The 17,086-nt window shown below is 42.6% G+C and overlaps 1 protein-coding gene across 1 annotated transcript in view; it reads left to right on the top strand.

Annotated features, from left to right (window-relative positions):
* The window catches only part of taf2 (TAF2 RNA polymerase II, TATA box binding protein (TBP)-associated factor), a 35,489-nt gene that overhangs the window by 9,932 nt on the left and 8,471 nt on the right, over positions 1-17,086 (top strand). Inside the window, exons 9-23 of the mRNA XM_008411069.2 lie at positions 4,196-4,295; positions 4,953-5,038; positions 6,062-6,197; positions 6,270-6,424; positions 6,663-6,777; positions 6,947-7,056; positions 7,514-7,579; positions 7,668-7,794; positions 8,975-9,100; positions 11,518-11,658; positions 12,316-12,426; positions 12,879-13,072; positions 14,047-14,186; positions 16,247-16,316; positions 16,809-16,918. Of these exons, the coding sequence (XP_008409291.1) occupies positions 4,196-4,295; positions 4,953-5,038; positions 6,062-6,197; positions 6,270-6,424; positions 6,663-6,777; positions 6,947-7,056; positions 7,514-7,579; positions 7,668-7,794; positions 8,975-9,100; positions 11,518-11,658; positions 12,316-12,426; positions 12,879-13,072; positions 14,047-14,186; positions 16,247-16,316; positions 16,809-16,918 (1,787 nt within the window). The remainder of the gene's footprint in view (positions 1-4,195; positions 4,296-4,952; positions 5,039-6,061; positions 6,198-6,269; positions 6,425-6,662; positions 6,778-6,946; positions 7,057-7,513; positions 7,580-7,667; positions 7,795-8,974; positions 9,101-11,517; positions 11,659-12,315; positions 12,427-12,878; positions 13,073-14,046; positions 14,187-16,246; positions 16,317-16,808; positions 16,919-17,086) is intronic.

Here is a 17,086-nt window from a genome sequence, read left to right as displayed (position 1 = left end):
AATACCATTTTGTGGAGTCTGTACACTCCAGTTAATGATTAATTGATTACTGTATTAGTTGATGATTATTTCTATAATGGATTAATCACAGTTAAGCCGAATAATCGTTTCAGCCCTAGTTCTTCATGTTCATTGTTCACATTGACTTTCATAGTTACTCATTCTGAACTCAATTCACAACTCCAAGAACTATTTCTCTCTTCATTTCTCATTATGCCTGACAAAAAGTTTGAACTTCATATCAAAGGCTTTGGTGGCTTTTTTAATATAACTGACCATAATTCATAAAGAAAATATGAAGAAACTGAAGCACAGTGATTACTTTCTGAGTGCATTCCAATGCTTTTGTCATTTAAAAGAAAAAAAGATTAAAAGTTTAAAAGAAAATGGTCCCAATTTGAATATAAATGTAATATTGGTCACTTTTAACCGTCTGTTTGCCATCTCATCAAGACAGATAGGTTTTGACTTTTTTGAACTGTCTAAAACACAGACTATTGCTGTATAACTGTACGCATATTCCATCCATCCATCCATCCATCCATCCATCCATCCATCCATCCATCCATCCATCCATCCATCCATCCATCCATCCATCCATCCATCCATCCATCCATCCATCCATCCATCCATCCATCCATCCATCCATCCATCCATCCATCCATCCATCCATCCATCCATCCATCCATCCATCCATCCATCCATCCATCCATCCATCCATCCATTTTCTTCCGCTTTTCCGGGGTCGGGTCGCGGGGGCAGCAGCTTCAGAAGGGAGGTCCAGACTTCCCTCTCCCCAGCCACTTCTTCCAGCTCCTCCAGGGGAATCCCAAGGCATTCCCAGGCCAGCCGAGAGACATAGTCCCTCCAGTGTGTCCTGGGTCTTGCCCGAGGCCTCCTCCCGGTAGGACGTGCCCGGAACACCTCACCAGGGAGGCGTCCAGGAGGCATCCTGACCAGATGCCCGAGCCACCTCAACTGGCTCCTCTCGAAGTGGAGGAGCAGCGGCTCTACTGTGAGTCCCTCCCGGATGGCCGAGCTTCTCACCCTATCTCTAAGGGAGAGCCCAGCCACTCTGCTGAGGAAACCCATTTCGGCCGCTTGTATCCATGATCTCGTTCTTTCGGTCATGATCCAAAGCTCATGACCATAGATGAGGGTGGGAACGTAGATCGACCGGTAAATCGAGAGCTTCGCTTTTTGACTCAGCTCTCTTTTCACCACGACGGACCCGTACAGCGCCCGTTTCACGGCAGACGCTGCCCCAATCCGCCTGTCGATCTCCCGCTCCCTTCTTCCCTCATTCGTGAGCAAGATCCCCAGATACTTAAACTCCTCCACTTGAGGCAGGACGACCCCCCTGACCCAGAGAAGGCACTCTACCCTTTTCCGGCTCAAGACCATGGCCTCGGATTTGGAGGCACTGAGCCTCATCCCGGCCGCTTCACACTCGGCCGCGAACCGCTCCAGTGAGAGCTGCAGATCACGGTCTGATGAAGCCAACAGGACCACATCATCCTCACAAAGCAGAGATGCGATCCTAAGGCCACCAAAACGGATCCCCTAAACACCTCGGCTGCGCCTAGAAATTCTGTTCATGAAGGTAATGAACAGAATAGGTAACAAAGGGCAGCCTTGGCGGAGTCCAACTCTCACCGGAAACGAGTCCGTCTTACTACCGGCAATGCGGACCAGACTCTGACACCGGTCATACAGGGCCCTGACAGCCCGTATCAAAGGGCCCGGTACCCCATACTTCCGCAGTACTCTGCCACCGAGGAGCTTTTTGACCACCTCGGCGACCTCGTCCCCAGAGACTGGAGAGCCCAACCCAGAGTCCCCAGGCTCAGCTTCCTCAACAGAAGGGATGTTGGTGGGATTGAGGAGGTCTTCGAAGTATTCCGCCCACCGGCCCACAATGTCCCGAGTTGAGGTCAGCAGCACACCATCCCCACTATAAACAGTGTTGGTGCTGCACTGCTTCCCCTTCCTGAGACGCTGGATGGTGGACCAGAATCACCTCGAAGCCATACGGAAGTCTTTCTCCATGGCCTCTTCAAACTCCTCCCACGCCCGAGTTTTTGCCTCAGTGACCACCCGAGCCGCATGCCGCTTCGCCCGCCGGTACCCATCAGCTGCTTCTGGAGTCTCACAGGCCAAAAAGGCCCGATAGGACTCCTTCTTCAGCTTGACAGCATCCCTCACCGAAGGTGTCCACCAATAGGTTCGAGGGTTGCCGCCGCGACAGGCACCAATAACCTTGCGGCCGCAGCTCCGATAAGCCGGCTCGGCAATGGAGGCACGTAACATAGTCCACTCAGACTCAATGTCCCCAACCTCCCCCGGAACGTGTTCGAAGTTCTGCCGGAGATGGGAGTTAAAGCTCCGTCTCACAGGGGACTCCGCCAGACGTTCCCAGCAGACCCTCACTACACGTTTGGGCCTGCCAGGTCTGACCGGCTTCCTCCCCCACCACCGGAGCCAACTCACCACCAGGTAGTGGTCAGTGGACAGCTCCGCACCTCTCTTCACCCAAGTGTCCAAGACATACGGCCGCAGATTCGATGAAACGATAACAAAATCGATCATCGAACTGCGGCCTAGGGTGTCCTGGTGCCAAGTGCACATATGGACACCCTGATGCTTGAACATGGTGTTCGTGATGGACAATCCGTGACCAGCACAGAAGTCCAACAACAGAACACCACTCGAGTTCAGATCGGGGGGGCCGTTCCTCCCAACCACGCCCCTCCAGGTCTCACTGTCATTGCCCACATGAGCGTTGAAATCCCCCAGTAGAACAAGGGAGTCCCCAGGAGGGGCACTCTCCAGTACTCCCTCTAAGGACTCCAAAAAGGGTGGGTAATCTGAACTGTTGTTCGGCCCGTAAGCACAGACAACAGTCAGAACCCGTCCCCCCTCCCGTAGGCAGAGGGAGGCTACCCTCTCGTTCACCGGGGTAAAAACCAGCGTACAGGTGCCAAGATGGGGGGCAACAAGTATGCCCACTCCTGCCCGGCGCCTCTCACCGTGGGCAACTCCAGAGTGGAAGTACGTCCAGCCCCTCTCAAGGAGACTGGTTCCAGAACCAGAGCCATGCGTTGAGGTGAGGCCGACTATTTCTAGCCGGAACCTCTCAGCCTCGCACACTAGCTCCGGTTCCTTCCCCACCAGAGAGGTGACGTTCCACGTCCCAAGAGCCAGCTTCTGCAGCCAAGGTTCAGACCGCCAGGGTCCCCTCCCTCGGCTGCCGCCCGTTACACACTGCACCAGACCACTTTGGCCCCTCCGACAGGTGGTGAGCCCATTGGAAGGGGGACCCACGTCTCCTCTTCGGGCTGAGCCTGGCCGGGCTCCGTGGGTAAAAGCCCGGCCACCAGGTGCTCGCCATCGTGCCCCACCTCCAGGCCTGGCTCCAGAGTGGGGCCCCGGTGACCCGCGTCCGGGCGAGGGAACGCTAGATCCAAGGTTGTTATGCATCATAAGGGGTCTTCGGGCTGCGCTTTGTCTGGTTCCTCACCTAGGACCTGTCTGCCTTGGGTGACCCTACCAGGGGCATAAAGCCCCAGACAGCATAGCTCCTAGGATCATTGGGACACTCAAACCCCTCCACCACGATAAGGTGGCAGCCCGAGGAGAGGGTACGCATATGTTGCCTTTTAAAAGAGCCAGGCATTAGCAATCACTGCACTTTCGCTGATAAATCTACACAAAAAAATTTCTAAATGCGTTATTTTGGACATAAGGGAATTTAAACACTACAATCACCCTCTTTGATAAAATCCTGATTCTGTTGAAGCACAGTAGCCTAAAAATTCTTCAATCATGTAAATCACAGATTACAAACAAGACGGACTACATTTGCGTTAATAGGACTGTAGCTTCCTGAACGCTGGTCTGAGAGAAGACTGTAATATTAAATACAAAGCAAAGCTGAATGTAACTATCCAGACTTCACTCCAGAAAAGCAAGTATATACAATTTTTTTAACAAGTTCAGGATGACCTGTGCCTGCTTCTAAAAGCCAGCGTCATTCAAGGTGTCAGGAAAAACTCCACTCATTAGTGCATATCTGTTACAATTTCCCAGATGGTTTGATTGAAATACACATCGAAAACATTCAGCTGTTAGAAAGAAGCCTTGTGACATTTTGGAAAGGCATGTTTTGTCTCTTTTAACCAATGTTCTCCTGCAGGGCTGATGAGTGGGTGTTGAAGGGCATCTCTGGCTACATTTATGGCCTCTACCTGAAGAAGACCTTTGGAGTCAATGAATACCGTCACTGGATTAAAGAGGTAGGTGCTTTGCTTTCAACTGTTCCTACTAAATCGTATAAAGAGCCACAGAATCATAAGGACAAAAAGATCAAATCTCCCTCTGATGTAAAAGCTTATAACCAGTGGGAGCTCCAGTAACCCACTGGTTTTCTATATGAATTAAAGGGAATAATTTCAGACCGTTTTTCTTGGTTAAACTTATATGCTTTTGTCTCGTCTTTCCACTTTACATTTTTCCATCAGTCGTCTGGTTAAAAAAGGCTGCATCAAGTTCAACCAAAGTCTTGCTGCCTTAATCAGCTCAAATAGAAGAAACATATTCAGTCTTTTTTTTTTTTCTGAAAAAGTTAACAGAGGCCCGCAGAGTCTGAGAAAAACTCAAAACAGTTGAGATTTGATTTGGACTTGAAGTTTTATTGCATTTCAGAGTATAAAAAATAAACACTGGTGTAAATAATGTTGGACTTTTGAACTTTCAAGACCACTTTAGCTTTTGCTGTAGATTGCATGTGGAAATCATAGCAAACAGTCCCTTGACATATCCTAAACAAATATTAAGCCCTTGTTAAATTCAGCTCTTTCTATCAAACTTGAAGGCATTATAAAGTAGATCTTTGACAAAAATGTAATTGTGATAAATATATTTTTCAAAATGTACTTTTCTGTGTTTGTCAGGAGCTGGACCAGATTGTGGAGTATGAATTGAAGATGGGGGGTGTTCTGTTGCACCCCACCTTCAGTGGAGGCAAAGAAAAGGACAAGTAGGGACTTAATTTGTTTAAAGCTCGTTTGTTTCGACTGTTGCTGAACGTTTCCACCTAGCATGTTTTGTGTTTAATTTATGAATTTTAAATGTGGGGATCTGAAAGTCTGATTGTTTATGGAGATCATGCTTCGTGATTCAGGGCGGCCAGAGTGCAGCTGTGGTCTGAGGATGCAGATCTCTGCCCACCGCAACAGTAGAGTCCACAATGTGATTAAAACTGTGAAATCAGACAAATACAGAACTAATCTGACATGTTCCAAAGCGGTTATGGTCTAAATATTTACACTCCAGCTCCAACTGAGTGGAATATTTAGGTTTTAGAAAAAAAATTTACTTTTATTTAGACTTTCTCCTGAAAACCACACGAAGAAAGGCCACATCAAAGCGCACGCAGGGTCAGTGTGACCTCCCCCCTCCCCAGATGGTGCACAGCATAAAAAGAGCTTGCAGGCTCAACTGATTCCATCTGTTAAGACCACAGATGGGTAAAAAAATGCAGCAATAAATGTTTCCTTAATTTAGGAAGTTACTGTTCTTAAATTATTGTTATAATTTCTAATTTACGTGTAAAACAAAATTACTTATTTTAAACTGTCCTGAATATTAAAACCTGGAAAACTGAGATGTTTGGTTTGAGACAATGAAAGATTTTCTTTAACGTTTCTAGGACAACATTTTACATTCCAAGCTTAGAAAGTTGAGCATGTTGATTATTGATTAATCACAATGCTGATTATCATTCAGTTCTTTAATTGAATGACAGCACATACTCTATTAGTATGTTTTTTGTAAGTTTTATGCTAAAACATAAGTTATATGTCGCTACCTCCACCCACCACAATGGATATTGGGATATGAATCTTGTGCTACATCACACATCCTTAGTGAACCCTAGGTAAAACTAATCCGTGTGAATAAGGCTTTACTCTGTAAACCACTGTGATGTTCAGAAAACGAACCCAGTACCTGGAGGAAGCCACCTGTAGCATCCTAGCTGACCCAGATTCTCCGTTTTCAGCCCCACTCCCCACCTTCACTTCTCCATCAAGCACCCCCACACCCTGTCCTGGGAGTACTTCAAGATGTTCCAGTGTAAGGCTCACCTGGTTATGAGGCTGATTGAAAACAGAATCAGCATGGAGTTCATGTTACAGGTATGACACTGCCAACACATCACACTGCAGGCTTGTATTTTCCTCTTTTAAGACGGAGTTGTTCTCCTGTAGGTGTTTAACAAACTCCTGAGCCTGGCCAGCACAGCTTCGTCTCAGAAGTACCAGAGCCACATGTGGAGCCAGATGCTTCTGTCGACGCACGCCTTCCTCAAATCCATCTCCAACGTCTCTGGGAAAGACATCGGGCCTCTGATCAAGCAGTGGGTGTATCCTTCCTCTTGCTGGGATTCAACCTCATCCGTTTGTCACAACAAAGAAAAATATCAAGATATGTTGCTGCTGACAAACAAAGCTTCTTTGTTAAATGCAAAGCAAACATGCTCTTGTTGCATCACCTCTAAAATTACAACCAAGTGATTTTTTTTTTTCCATGTTAGAAAAAGTTTCCCAGATTTTTGGAGCTAGTGGCTGTGCACACATCGAGCCTTAACTCTTCATCTGCAGAGATCAGAGCGGGGTTGTGAAATTCTTTGGCAGCTTTGCTTTCAACAGGAAGAGGAATGTGCTGGAGCTGGAGATCCGCCAGGACTACACGTCCTCTGGAACTCAGAAATATGTGGTGAGCAACACAACCGCTCAGCCTGCAGAACACACACCATTATGCTCACATTAACAGTGACCTGGTGGCTTCTTTTATGGGTTTACATCAGTGAAATTGACTTGGTTTCTCTAAAGAGATTGAAGCCTGAATCAGGCCCAGACGTCAGGCGTTGTGTGTTTGTCTGCAGGGACCCATCAAGGTGACGGTCCAGGAGCTGGACGGCTCGTTCAACCACACACTGCAGATAGAGGAGAACAGTCTGAAACATGACATCCCCTGCCATTCAAAGAGCAGACGGTGAGCTACACTAAAACGCACAAATCAGATTTACAAAAATCAGAATCAGAATTGCAAAATGACAAAATGAAATCAGAATTATGAAAATAAATTTGCTTAATGAAATGGAAACATCACATTTATCTTCTAAACAAACTTATTCACTTATGATTTTAACTGAATTTCTTACTTAACATAAACACTGTGATTTCAAAATTGTGTTTAGCAGAATATCAACGTTTTGCAGACATTAGTAATGGAAACTTAGCTACTGTCTTCCTTTTTTGCTGTTTCAGCATTTAAATCAGTAAGGAGCAGCATTAGCTTAAAGGCAAATATGTTACTTATATTCCTGCCAAATGTGGACAAATTTAAATGTTTTTGTTTCTTGTTTTGTGGCAAAATGTAGGTTTCTATTTCTTTTTGGGAAACGTGTTGCTTTTTTCTGGTATAAAGCTCTTCTTGGTGACATTTCCAGAAACAAGAAGAAGAAGATTCCTCTGATGAATGGAGAGGAAGTTGACATGGATCTGTCAGCAATGGAGTAAGAGCTTTAGCTCTTTTAAAAGAATTTCCTGTAAGAAGCGTTGGCCTGGTTGTGTATTTTCACCTCTCCATGGACTCCTCCGCAGCGCCGACTCTCCGCTGCTGTGGATCCGAATAGATCCAGACATGTCCATCCTGAGGAAAGTGGAGTTTGAACAGGCCGACTTCATGTGGCAGTATCAGCTGCGCTATGAGAGGGATGTGGTAGCACAGGTAGGCTGGGAATTGATCAGGCTCATCTCCTAGCAACAGGCGTCTGACTCTGGACGTCTGTTTGGACAAATAAGTTCTTCAAGACGATGAACGCTGATTTTGTTGACAGGAGGTTTTTAGAATAATATTTCATACTTGTAAAGTTGGAGAAACGTAAAGTCTTCTGTAAATTTAGGACACGACTCCAGGCTTCTTTCTGAAGGCCTCAGATAGATTTCCGGATGTCACTCTGAGTTTCACTCTTTAAAAAAGACAAACCTTCTTCAGAGGGCAGAGTAATAGTGTTAAAATCATGTATCTGATGCGATACATGTGATAAAGTATTCCTCACTAGAAAGTAGGCCTGTCACGATTACAGATTTTACTGGATAATAAATTGTCCCAGAAGTTATTACGAAAGATCAATAAACATAGAAAAATACATATGCAAGTCAACAAAAATAGCAAAAAAATAAAGAATTATGAAACCTCTGAAAACTAAATTGTCTTTCAAAAACGTCTAGTTGAGACCAAAGCACCAAACATCCAGTATTTGGTAGAAAGAGACAAAAGAGAAAAACAATAAATCATCAAATTTGAAATTATTGAGTTTGTTTGAATTTCTCATGTGATTAATAGATCTATTGCTTATTGCAATAGGCCTGTTACAAAGTGCATTTCTTGTGCTCCATATTACAAACATTTTAAAAGTTTTTTTCTCTGCTTATAATTGAGCTGTTATTCCTTGAACTAATCTCAAATTTCAAGGGACAGAAAAATGAATTTATGGTTAATCCTGCTAGGAATCTGTCCACTAGAAAAGGCTGATGATGTGTTGCTTATGATAGTCATGTTCTGCAGAAGCATGTCTTGGTTTTCTCCAGAGGAAGAAAAATTTCTGTTGATGGTGACCAGCAGCTGGGATTCTCCACATATCCAACCAAGTCCATGGCGCTCTGTAGTGTAATTACATCCACATAGGTTCCCATAGCGACCCGGGTACAACACACTTCCCTCTATTAAACATAAATTAGATTCTCTGCTGGTAACTACCTAATTACAGGATGATACTGAATGATTTAAATGATTCTATTCCCTGCAGAATGCTGTCAAACAAACAGTCTGCCAATAAGCTCTCGTCTTTGTTCCTTAAATGAAAAGCTTTCATTTAGATGGTTACCTCATCTTCTTTGTTTTGCAGGAGGAAGCCATCACAGCACTGGAAAAATTCCCAACTCCCGCCTCCAGATTGGCTCTGACTGACATCCTGGAGCAAGAGCAATGTTTCTACAAAGTCCGCATGCAGGCCTGCTTCTGCTTAGCCAAGGTTGGTCTCTCTTCACTTACATCATGATCGGGACAACTGGAAGATTGTTGTTTTGCTGTTTTCATGTGGAATTGCTCACAGTAAAGCCTTCCTAGCTATAGATGGCTCCCAGATAAACAGCAGGTTTGTTAAAGCAGCAAGCTCAGCTTACCCTGGTCACATCAGTTCTAGTTATCACAGCAGTTCACTGAGATGAGCGTATTTCTTCTTCACCAGCCTGGGTGAGACAGGCGAGTAACCTTTACAGGATGACGCACCATGTTCTAAAATTCTAAACTGCAACCCAAGAAAGCGAGAAATAAAAGAACCTAAAATTAAAATTAAAATAAAAAATCTGAAACAAATCATTCCAACTAATCAATCAATCAATGTTCCTCTTTTTTTTTCTTTTACAAAAAGCTTCCAACATTTAATACATTTTTAATGTAATCAAGTCATTTTTTATGTTGATTCTATGAACTCAGGGTTTTGTCCAAATGAGACAGCAGAAAGTTGGTCCATTTGAAAGCGTTGTGGTGAGTAGCGGGGTTGATGGTCGGGGCGCACTGATAAATCTGTCCCGATTTCCTTACATGTGAAACTAGGGCTGGGCGTTATGGCTTTAGAAAAAATTAATTGTACCAAATTCATTTTTAATCTTTTTTTTATTCAATTTTTTTCTTTAAAAGAAATGGCAAATGACAGAAAATATTTTCAAAAAGTGGCTTTTATTTCAATCGTCCCTTCTGTGACCTGTGGAACATACTCGTTAAAACAAGACGGCGGACCTTGGTTGGACTGACATCATCAGAATGTCAGAGTGACATCATCAAGTATGAAGACCCCAGGAGTGTACTGGTGGAAAAGATTCAGATTTCCTTGAATTACATTTTCAAAAACAGACAAGTTGATAAATTGTTAAGTGGATTTGTCACCCAGCCCTACATGATGCTGATCTGATCTACTGTCAGAAAGCTCTGAACATCCCGTTTTCTCTGCCATGAGAGAGGCTGACTGGCAGCGCCGCCCACCAGGTCATGTCTGCACGTAGTTGACGACTTTGTTGCTCTGTTTAGCAACTTCTCAAACAAAAATATATTACATGGAAAAATTTGAATCGGTGCAAGCCTAGCTAATACCAATCAAGACTGACATTGTAGTGTTTTCCTGTGTGTTCAGATATATTCCTAAACACGGATGAATTTTTTTGCCATTTCCAACATGCATCCTGTCGTTTTTCTTCTTTTAATATGTGGCCTTTTGGCTAATCATTTATTCCTCTCCACATTTTTCTTATCAACTGTAAGTGATCCAAGCCAATCAGAGGCTTTGCCAAGTTCATCAGAGAATTAACATGTGCCAAACTTCACTGTGTGGTGAGCCTGGCTGACTCATGGTGGATGCAGAAATGAGAGAATGCTGAAAAATGAGAACAAAGAGGTTCAGTTTGTAGCTTCAGAGACTGACTGGACTCACACACGCTTTTTACACGTTCTCACTTTTAAATGTCTCGATAAAGGCCATTTCTTAAAGTGAATGTTTGGCTCAGGTAATATTGTGAAAGAGGTTACAGTAGAAAACCCAGAAGGGCCACCCATCAGTTTAACTCTTGCTGCTCTGAATAATCCCATCATGTGGCCACAGGAAATTCTCCTTTCTCTGGATTTGGGCTTGGATTTCCATCCTACAGGTTCCACCTGAACCAATATTTTCACAGCACAATAAACTAACTGAGCGGAGGTTCAAATAGACGTCTCACTAAACCCCGACAGACTGCGTCGTAATGCTCTTACGACACACACACAGGCTCAACCAGCAAGCTCAACACACTGTCATGTACATAAACACGTTTGCACTGTAACGTTGACCCAGGCTCACCACAAAGTGAAGTCTGATGCACTGTCATGAACTTGGCTGCTCTCTGATGGGCCTGGATCATGTTGAGTTGTGAGTAACGATCAGAAAATGTGGAGATGAACAAGCAATTAGACAAACGCTGACATGTGGAGAAGAAAAAGGCCAGGCGTGATCGGCCGTGTTGGTGAATATATCTGAAATCAAACCGCTGCTGCCGCCTCGCTTTATTTTTCCAACTAAAAACAACATCCCGTGTCAGTGACCCCGGCCAATATTAGCACATTTACATAAATTCCCTAATATCCTGTTGAAGCAACCACTGGCCTGCAAACCTCACGAGCTGTTTAATTTGTGGGCCAGTTCTCACCACAGGAACCAGAACGCACAAAAAGCCCATTGTTGCAAGAGTCCCAACGTTTTTCACCTTTGGTTTCTGTGGCACACAAAGCAAAGTGTTTTCTGATTCCAGCTTTCATCCATCCTGTCTCAAGTTTGTGTCTGCAAGAACCTTGTTTCCAGTTCCTGTTTAGGTTTAATGCAGCAGCTGACCTGAGCTGACTGGTCTCACTCTAACCGAGCAGATTGCCAACTCCATGATGAGCACCTGGCAGGGTCCACCCGCCATGAAGTCGCTCTTCACCAGAATGTTCTGCTGCAAGAGCTGCCCCAACATCGTCAGGACCAACAACTTCATCAATTTCCAGAGCTACTTCCTACAGAAGGTACAAACTAAACTTCCTGTTTAGTTTGATTGTTGAAATAATTGTCAACTAATTTAGTAATCAATTAATGGCTAACTGGAGTACACAGATTTAAAAAAGGCAATTTGCTGAAACAACAGATTCAGAGCAGTAATTCAGCCAAAACTGTATAAAACGTATAGAGAAAATCCCTTTGTGTGTAAATATGTTTTATGAGCTTCATCTTGTTCATATTTTGTTAATAAAGAAGTCTCTTATTAAACACCTTTTGATATCTAGCATAAAGGCCTGATCTTTCCACATGTTGATGTTAGAAGTATTTGTAGCTCACTAACGGATTGTTGCATCTTATTGAATACAATTATTTATTTTCTTATTTTAAAAATAACAAAATTATTACTTTATTTGCATTGTCTTATATCTTTCTAATATTGTGTAAAATAAGTTTAATTGGATAGATGAAAAATCTGCAGAGTGTGGCAGTTTTTAAAAAACTGATTAATCGTCAGAAGAATTGTTAAAATAATGGTTAACTCTGAACTAAGCAGTGTTTGGTTTCTTCATGTTCAGCTTTCCATTATTCCACTGAGCCTGATTATCAGTATCTGATTGATTTCTGTTTATCTATTTACTTTAAACACTTCTAACATGTTATGTATGTTGCGTCATTCATGTCAGACGATGCCGGTTGCCATGGCGCTACTCAGAGATGTGCAGAACCTTTGTCCCAAAGATGTCCTCAACTTCATACTCGACCTCATCAAGTACAATGACAACCGGAAAAACAAAGTAAACACTTCCTCTTTAAGTGACTGGCCAAATACAAATGCACACCACACCAGCCAGAAGTTAATTTGTGGAAAACATAAGTAAAGATTTTCCTTCATTTTATATTTAGCCATAAAACACATAGATATTTGTAATTGTAAAATGTGAAGTGCCAGCAGTTGCATAATTTTGCAATTTCCTGGTCATTACCCAGTTTTTAAGTTAACAGATAAGATGATGTTCATATAGCAGACGTTTCAGGCGTATAGTTCTAGAACGGAGGTTTTCCAGCAGGATCTCTATGTTAAATACATCCTACACTGACCTGATTATTCAAAGCAATGCTTGAGTCAGTGTGAGCATTCATTTTCTATACATCACCACCGTAAATCATAGCCAGCAGAGCCAGGAAAAACAAAGCAGTTCCTGAACAGCATGAGAATCTTTCTCTCTTCCTCCCAACCTGCCTCCAGTTTTCAGATAACTACTACCGCGCCGAGCTGATCGAGGCCCTGACCAACTCCCTCACTCCAGCCATCAGCATCAACAACGAGGTGCGAACGGTGGACAACTTAAATCCCGACGTCCGGCTCATCCTGGAGGAGATCACACGCTTCCTGAACATGGAGAAGCTGCTGCCGAGTTTCAGGAACACCATCACTGTTAGGTACAGAGAGGAGACAGTCTTTGGTCTCCAGGGTTTCCTATAATCTACTGAAAGAGTGGAATTGGAAACTATTTTCTAGTTTCCAATGACTGGAAACTAGAAATGACTAAGCTTAGCTTTGGCTGTAATCCTGGTGAGACGGCTTAAAGATAAAATTTTGTTTTTTCGTACAAAATCCAATTTCCAGTTTTATTTATTTCTGTTTGTTCACCTTCTTTTCTTGAAAAGAAATGACAGAAAAGATTTTCAAAAAGTGGCTTTTATTTCCTTCTGATAGGGCCTTCTGGGAGTTTAGTGATGGAGTGTTAGGGCCAGGCTACAAGAATGTTGGTTTAGTTATGAGAATATAGTTTTAATAATAATAAAATAGCATTTTCCTAGAAAAAAATGTGTTTTCGAATAATGAGGAACAAAAAGTCATTTTAATGAGAATAAGATCTGATGTGACTACGTCAGCCTGTGAAATTCATTCTGTGAGGTGGACTTAGTAGTTTGCATAAATAATGATATAATAGTTTGGTGCTGATGTGTTAAAAATATGAATTTATTAAGTATTATCTCTAAAATTGACACCAAAGTAAAACTTCACAAGACAGTCAACTTTCCCCATTAAACGTTTTTATTTTTTATGTTGGTATTCTCATAAAATTACCACTTTATTCTAATATTATGAATTTATTCAAGTAATATCACGACTTTATTCTTGTAATTAAAATAAAAAATATATATCTTTCCCTAATATTCCATCATAGAATTGAACTAAATTCAGAATCCAAATAAACAGAAGCTATAAACCACAGGGTTTCTGTAGTTCATGGATGAAAATAATCTTTATTTTCCAAAAATTTAATCTTCAAAACCCAAGAATTTGCTCATTTGATGAAGCCGATGTATCGCCCAGCCCTTTTCATTTGTTTTGAATAAAACATTAAAGCTTAAACTCTGTGACAGTCGTGGATGTAATGTCTCTGCAGCTGTCTGAGAGCTATCCGCCAGCTTCAGAAGAACGGCCACATTCCCAGTGACCCGTCTCTCTTCAAGGCCTACGCTGAGTACGGACACTTCGTAGACGTTCGTGTTTCCGCTCTGGAAGCTTTGGTCGACTACACAAGAGGTAGGACGTCACAGACGCCTCGCTGGTTCCTGGCGTTTTTCTGAAAATTGTTGATACAGATCTTGAAAAGCTGAGGTGTCTCTTCTGCGTCTAATCAGCAGCTTTATCAGGTAAACTCATTACTGCCGTGTTGGAGCCTCGTTGGCCTTCAGAAGTGCCTTAATTCTTCAGTAATGTGCAACAAACCGTTCCTTAGAGATTCTAGTGAAGATGGCTCCACTGTAACCATAAAGGGATGCACATGTCTAATACATCTCCTCTATTATCAGCCAGGCTGTTTGTGAGAGGAATGTTTGAAAAGCCCTTTAGATCCAGAGGTTCTGAACTACTCAGACCAGCCGTGCCAAACTCTAATTTGCATTGGAGAGAGTCACTGTTTTGTGTTAGTCGATCCACTGAATGGGTAAAATAAAATAAAATAAAATGTCTAGTGAGTGTATGTTTGAGTATAAACCCAGCACCAGTCACTCATAAACTATAATGCATTGGGGTTTCATTTCTACAATGTTGCATAGGATCTATAATAAAGGTGTATGTATGTCCAAAAGCTGAAGTGGCAAAAACCAAAAACAAATATGAACTGATTTCTAAAACTAGAAAGCAGTTTCCTGTTTAAGAATCACATTTGCACCTCAGCGTTTCCTACAAGGTCTCGCATGAGGTTTTCCCCTCTGTAACAGTCCATTTAAAGTACCTATTGAATGTTGGGGTGTATTTAAATAAGCCTGCTGATCAATGTTATCAGAAACACAATTTGACAAGGCAGAAGTCAATGTGTTGGTGAAGAGCAGAAAAAAAAAGAGGTTCTCATTTCTGGTAGCCATACTAGTGGCATGACCATTGAAAGTTTCCACACTGTCAGCGGCACTAGAGTGTTGGGACGGGGGCGGGGCTATTGACCGGGCCCTTTATACCCAAATAATAAAGCTCGTGATAATTTAACTTTACAACATAGACATGCCGGCAGCAGCAGGGCTTTACAAGCTTCACCACCACAGAGAGCGACTGTGTCATCTGAAGTCCAAAAAATCAGACATGAATTATAACAAACCAAGAGAACAACAGAAACATCAGGCTACATGGTCACTAATGATGAAACAACACAAGCAGTTCAGCACCACTGATGGCGACAGGGTCAATTTGACACTTTATCTATTTCAACTCAGAGCCTGGAGCAGCTACCAGCTGCTGAAGTTAGGTTTATTGTTGACGCGTTGGACCAGGTATGTCACAGCAACTCGTGCACCTCTGGATCTTTGTAACTCGGCGCAACCATTAGTCAGCCATGTTGTGACTTTTTTACACTTATATGTTGTTCAGTATGATAAGTGACTGATTTACAATTATATGTTAAGCATAGATTACATGAAATTTTATTTTGAAGAATGCTTAAGTATCTGGTTCTGTTTTGTCACTATCTAGCTTTGTTGATATTTTGGTTGTCTTAGTAACGAAAAGCTGTTGCCGTTATCAGCTGTCGCCGTTTTCTCTCTTCAATAAAAAACTGAACAGAAAGGTTCAGTAAAAGACATACGAGCCTCCGTTTTGTTTGAAGAAGCTTCACTCCGTAACAAGCCGTGCCTGGGGCAACCTATATAACTCTACGTACACAATACCATACCTCGTCACATTTAGCGTCACCATATAACCTGTGGTCCACTTCACCCTGGTGATCATGCTGCTTGGAAAACTGACTTTGATTTAAGATTTAATTTGGCTTCTAGACTTTTTAAATTTTTTTATTTGAAAGGTCCTTATGATTAAAGATTAAAGAGGAACCATGATGTAGCATGACTTCAATTCCTCACCGTCTCCCATCAAGTTAGTTTTTATAGATTACAACCTTCATGTGGAAGGTTGTGATCTATAACATTCACGGCAGCTTCAGGCCTGGTTTTGTGCGTACACCACCTTTATAAATGAGACTGCTGATCTTTTGAGTGAGCGCAAGTAGGTGCTTTTGGAACAAGGCCAGTCTGAGCTAGCATGTCCCTCCATCCCTGCTGCTCAGTTCTCTCCCTGCTTTGTCTACATGATTACTGTTTGCCTTCTTGCTGCAGTTGAACGGAGCTCAGCAGACCTGCAGTGGCTGCTCGACATGGTCCAGAGTGACCCTGTCCACTACATCAGGTCAGCACACAGCGCACAATGTGACTCACAACTTAGAACAAAAGCATCTTTATAGATCAATAGTTGTATGATGTAATGCCAATGTAATGAATATCTGTGTAGTGAAGCACGAGAACTAAAGCATGAGAATAAGAAATCATATCTGTCTCAAGTTCATTATAAACCTTTCTGTCTAAAGGTTTGATTATTTTTTGTAGTGTGTGAATATATGAAATATTTTTATTCTAAAAATATTAATACTTTATATGGAAATGATATATAGTGACTATAGTCACTAGTACAATGAATATGTAAAGTATTAGTGATAATACCAATATAAAAGTGATATGATATCTGAGGTTTTCTTTAGCTGATAAAAATCTTTTTTTTTTTTTAGAATACGCTTACCATTAACAAATCTGAACTTTATGATTTTCTGTCACTTTGGCATTTATATCAGAAGTAATCAGCTGACGGACTAACACACACACTCTTGTTTTCCTCTCCAACCAGACACGAGATTCTGGGCATGCTCTGTAAGAACCCACCGTTCACCAAGTCAGCAGACTCTGGTCTGTGTAATGAAGCGCTAGTCGATCAGCTCTGGAAACTTATGAATTCAGGTGAGACACACACACACGCACACACACACGCAAACACACCTACACACACACGCACACAGTGGCGCAACTACACATTATTCAGGTGGATGCGAAAACATAGATCGGCGCCCCCCTTCCCCCCGAGGGAAGGAACGTCAGGGTGAAGGAGCGACGCTCACTCAACACCCC

Source organism: Poecilia reticulata, linkage group LG6 (genome assembly GCF_000633615.1).
Source record: "Poecilia reticulata strain Guanapo linkage group LG6, Guppy_female_1.0+MT, whole genome shotgun sequence".
NCBI classification, from domain to species: Eukaryota; Metazoa; Chordata; class Actinopteri; order Cyprinodontiformes; family Poeciliidae; genus Poecilia; species Poecilia reticulata.
The sequence above is the reverse complement of the archived record's forward strand: the minus strand, read 5'-3'. Positions and strand labels throughout refer to the sequence as shown.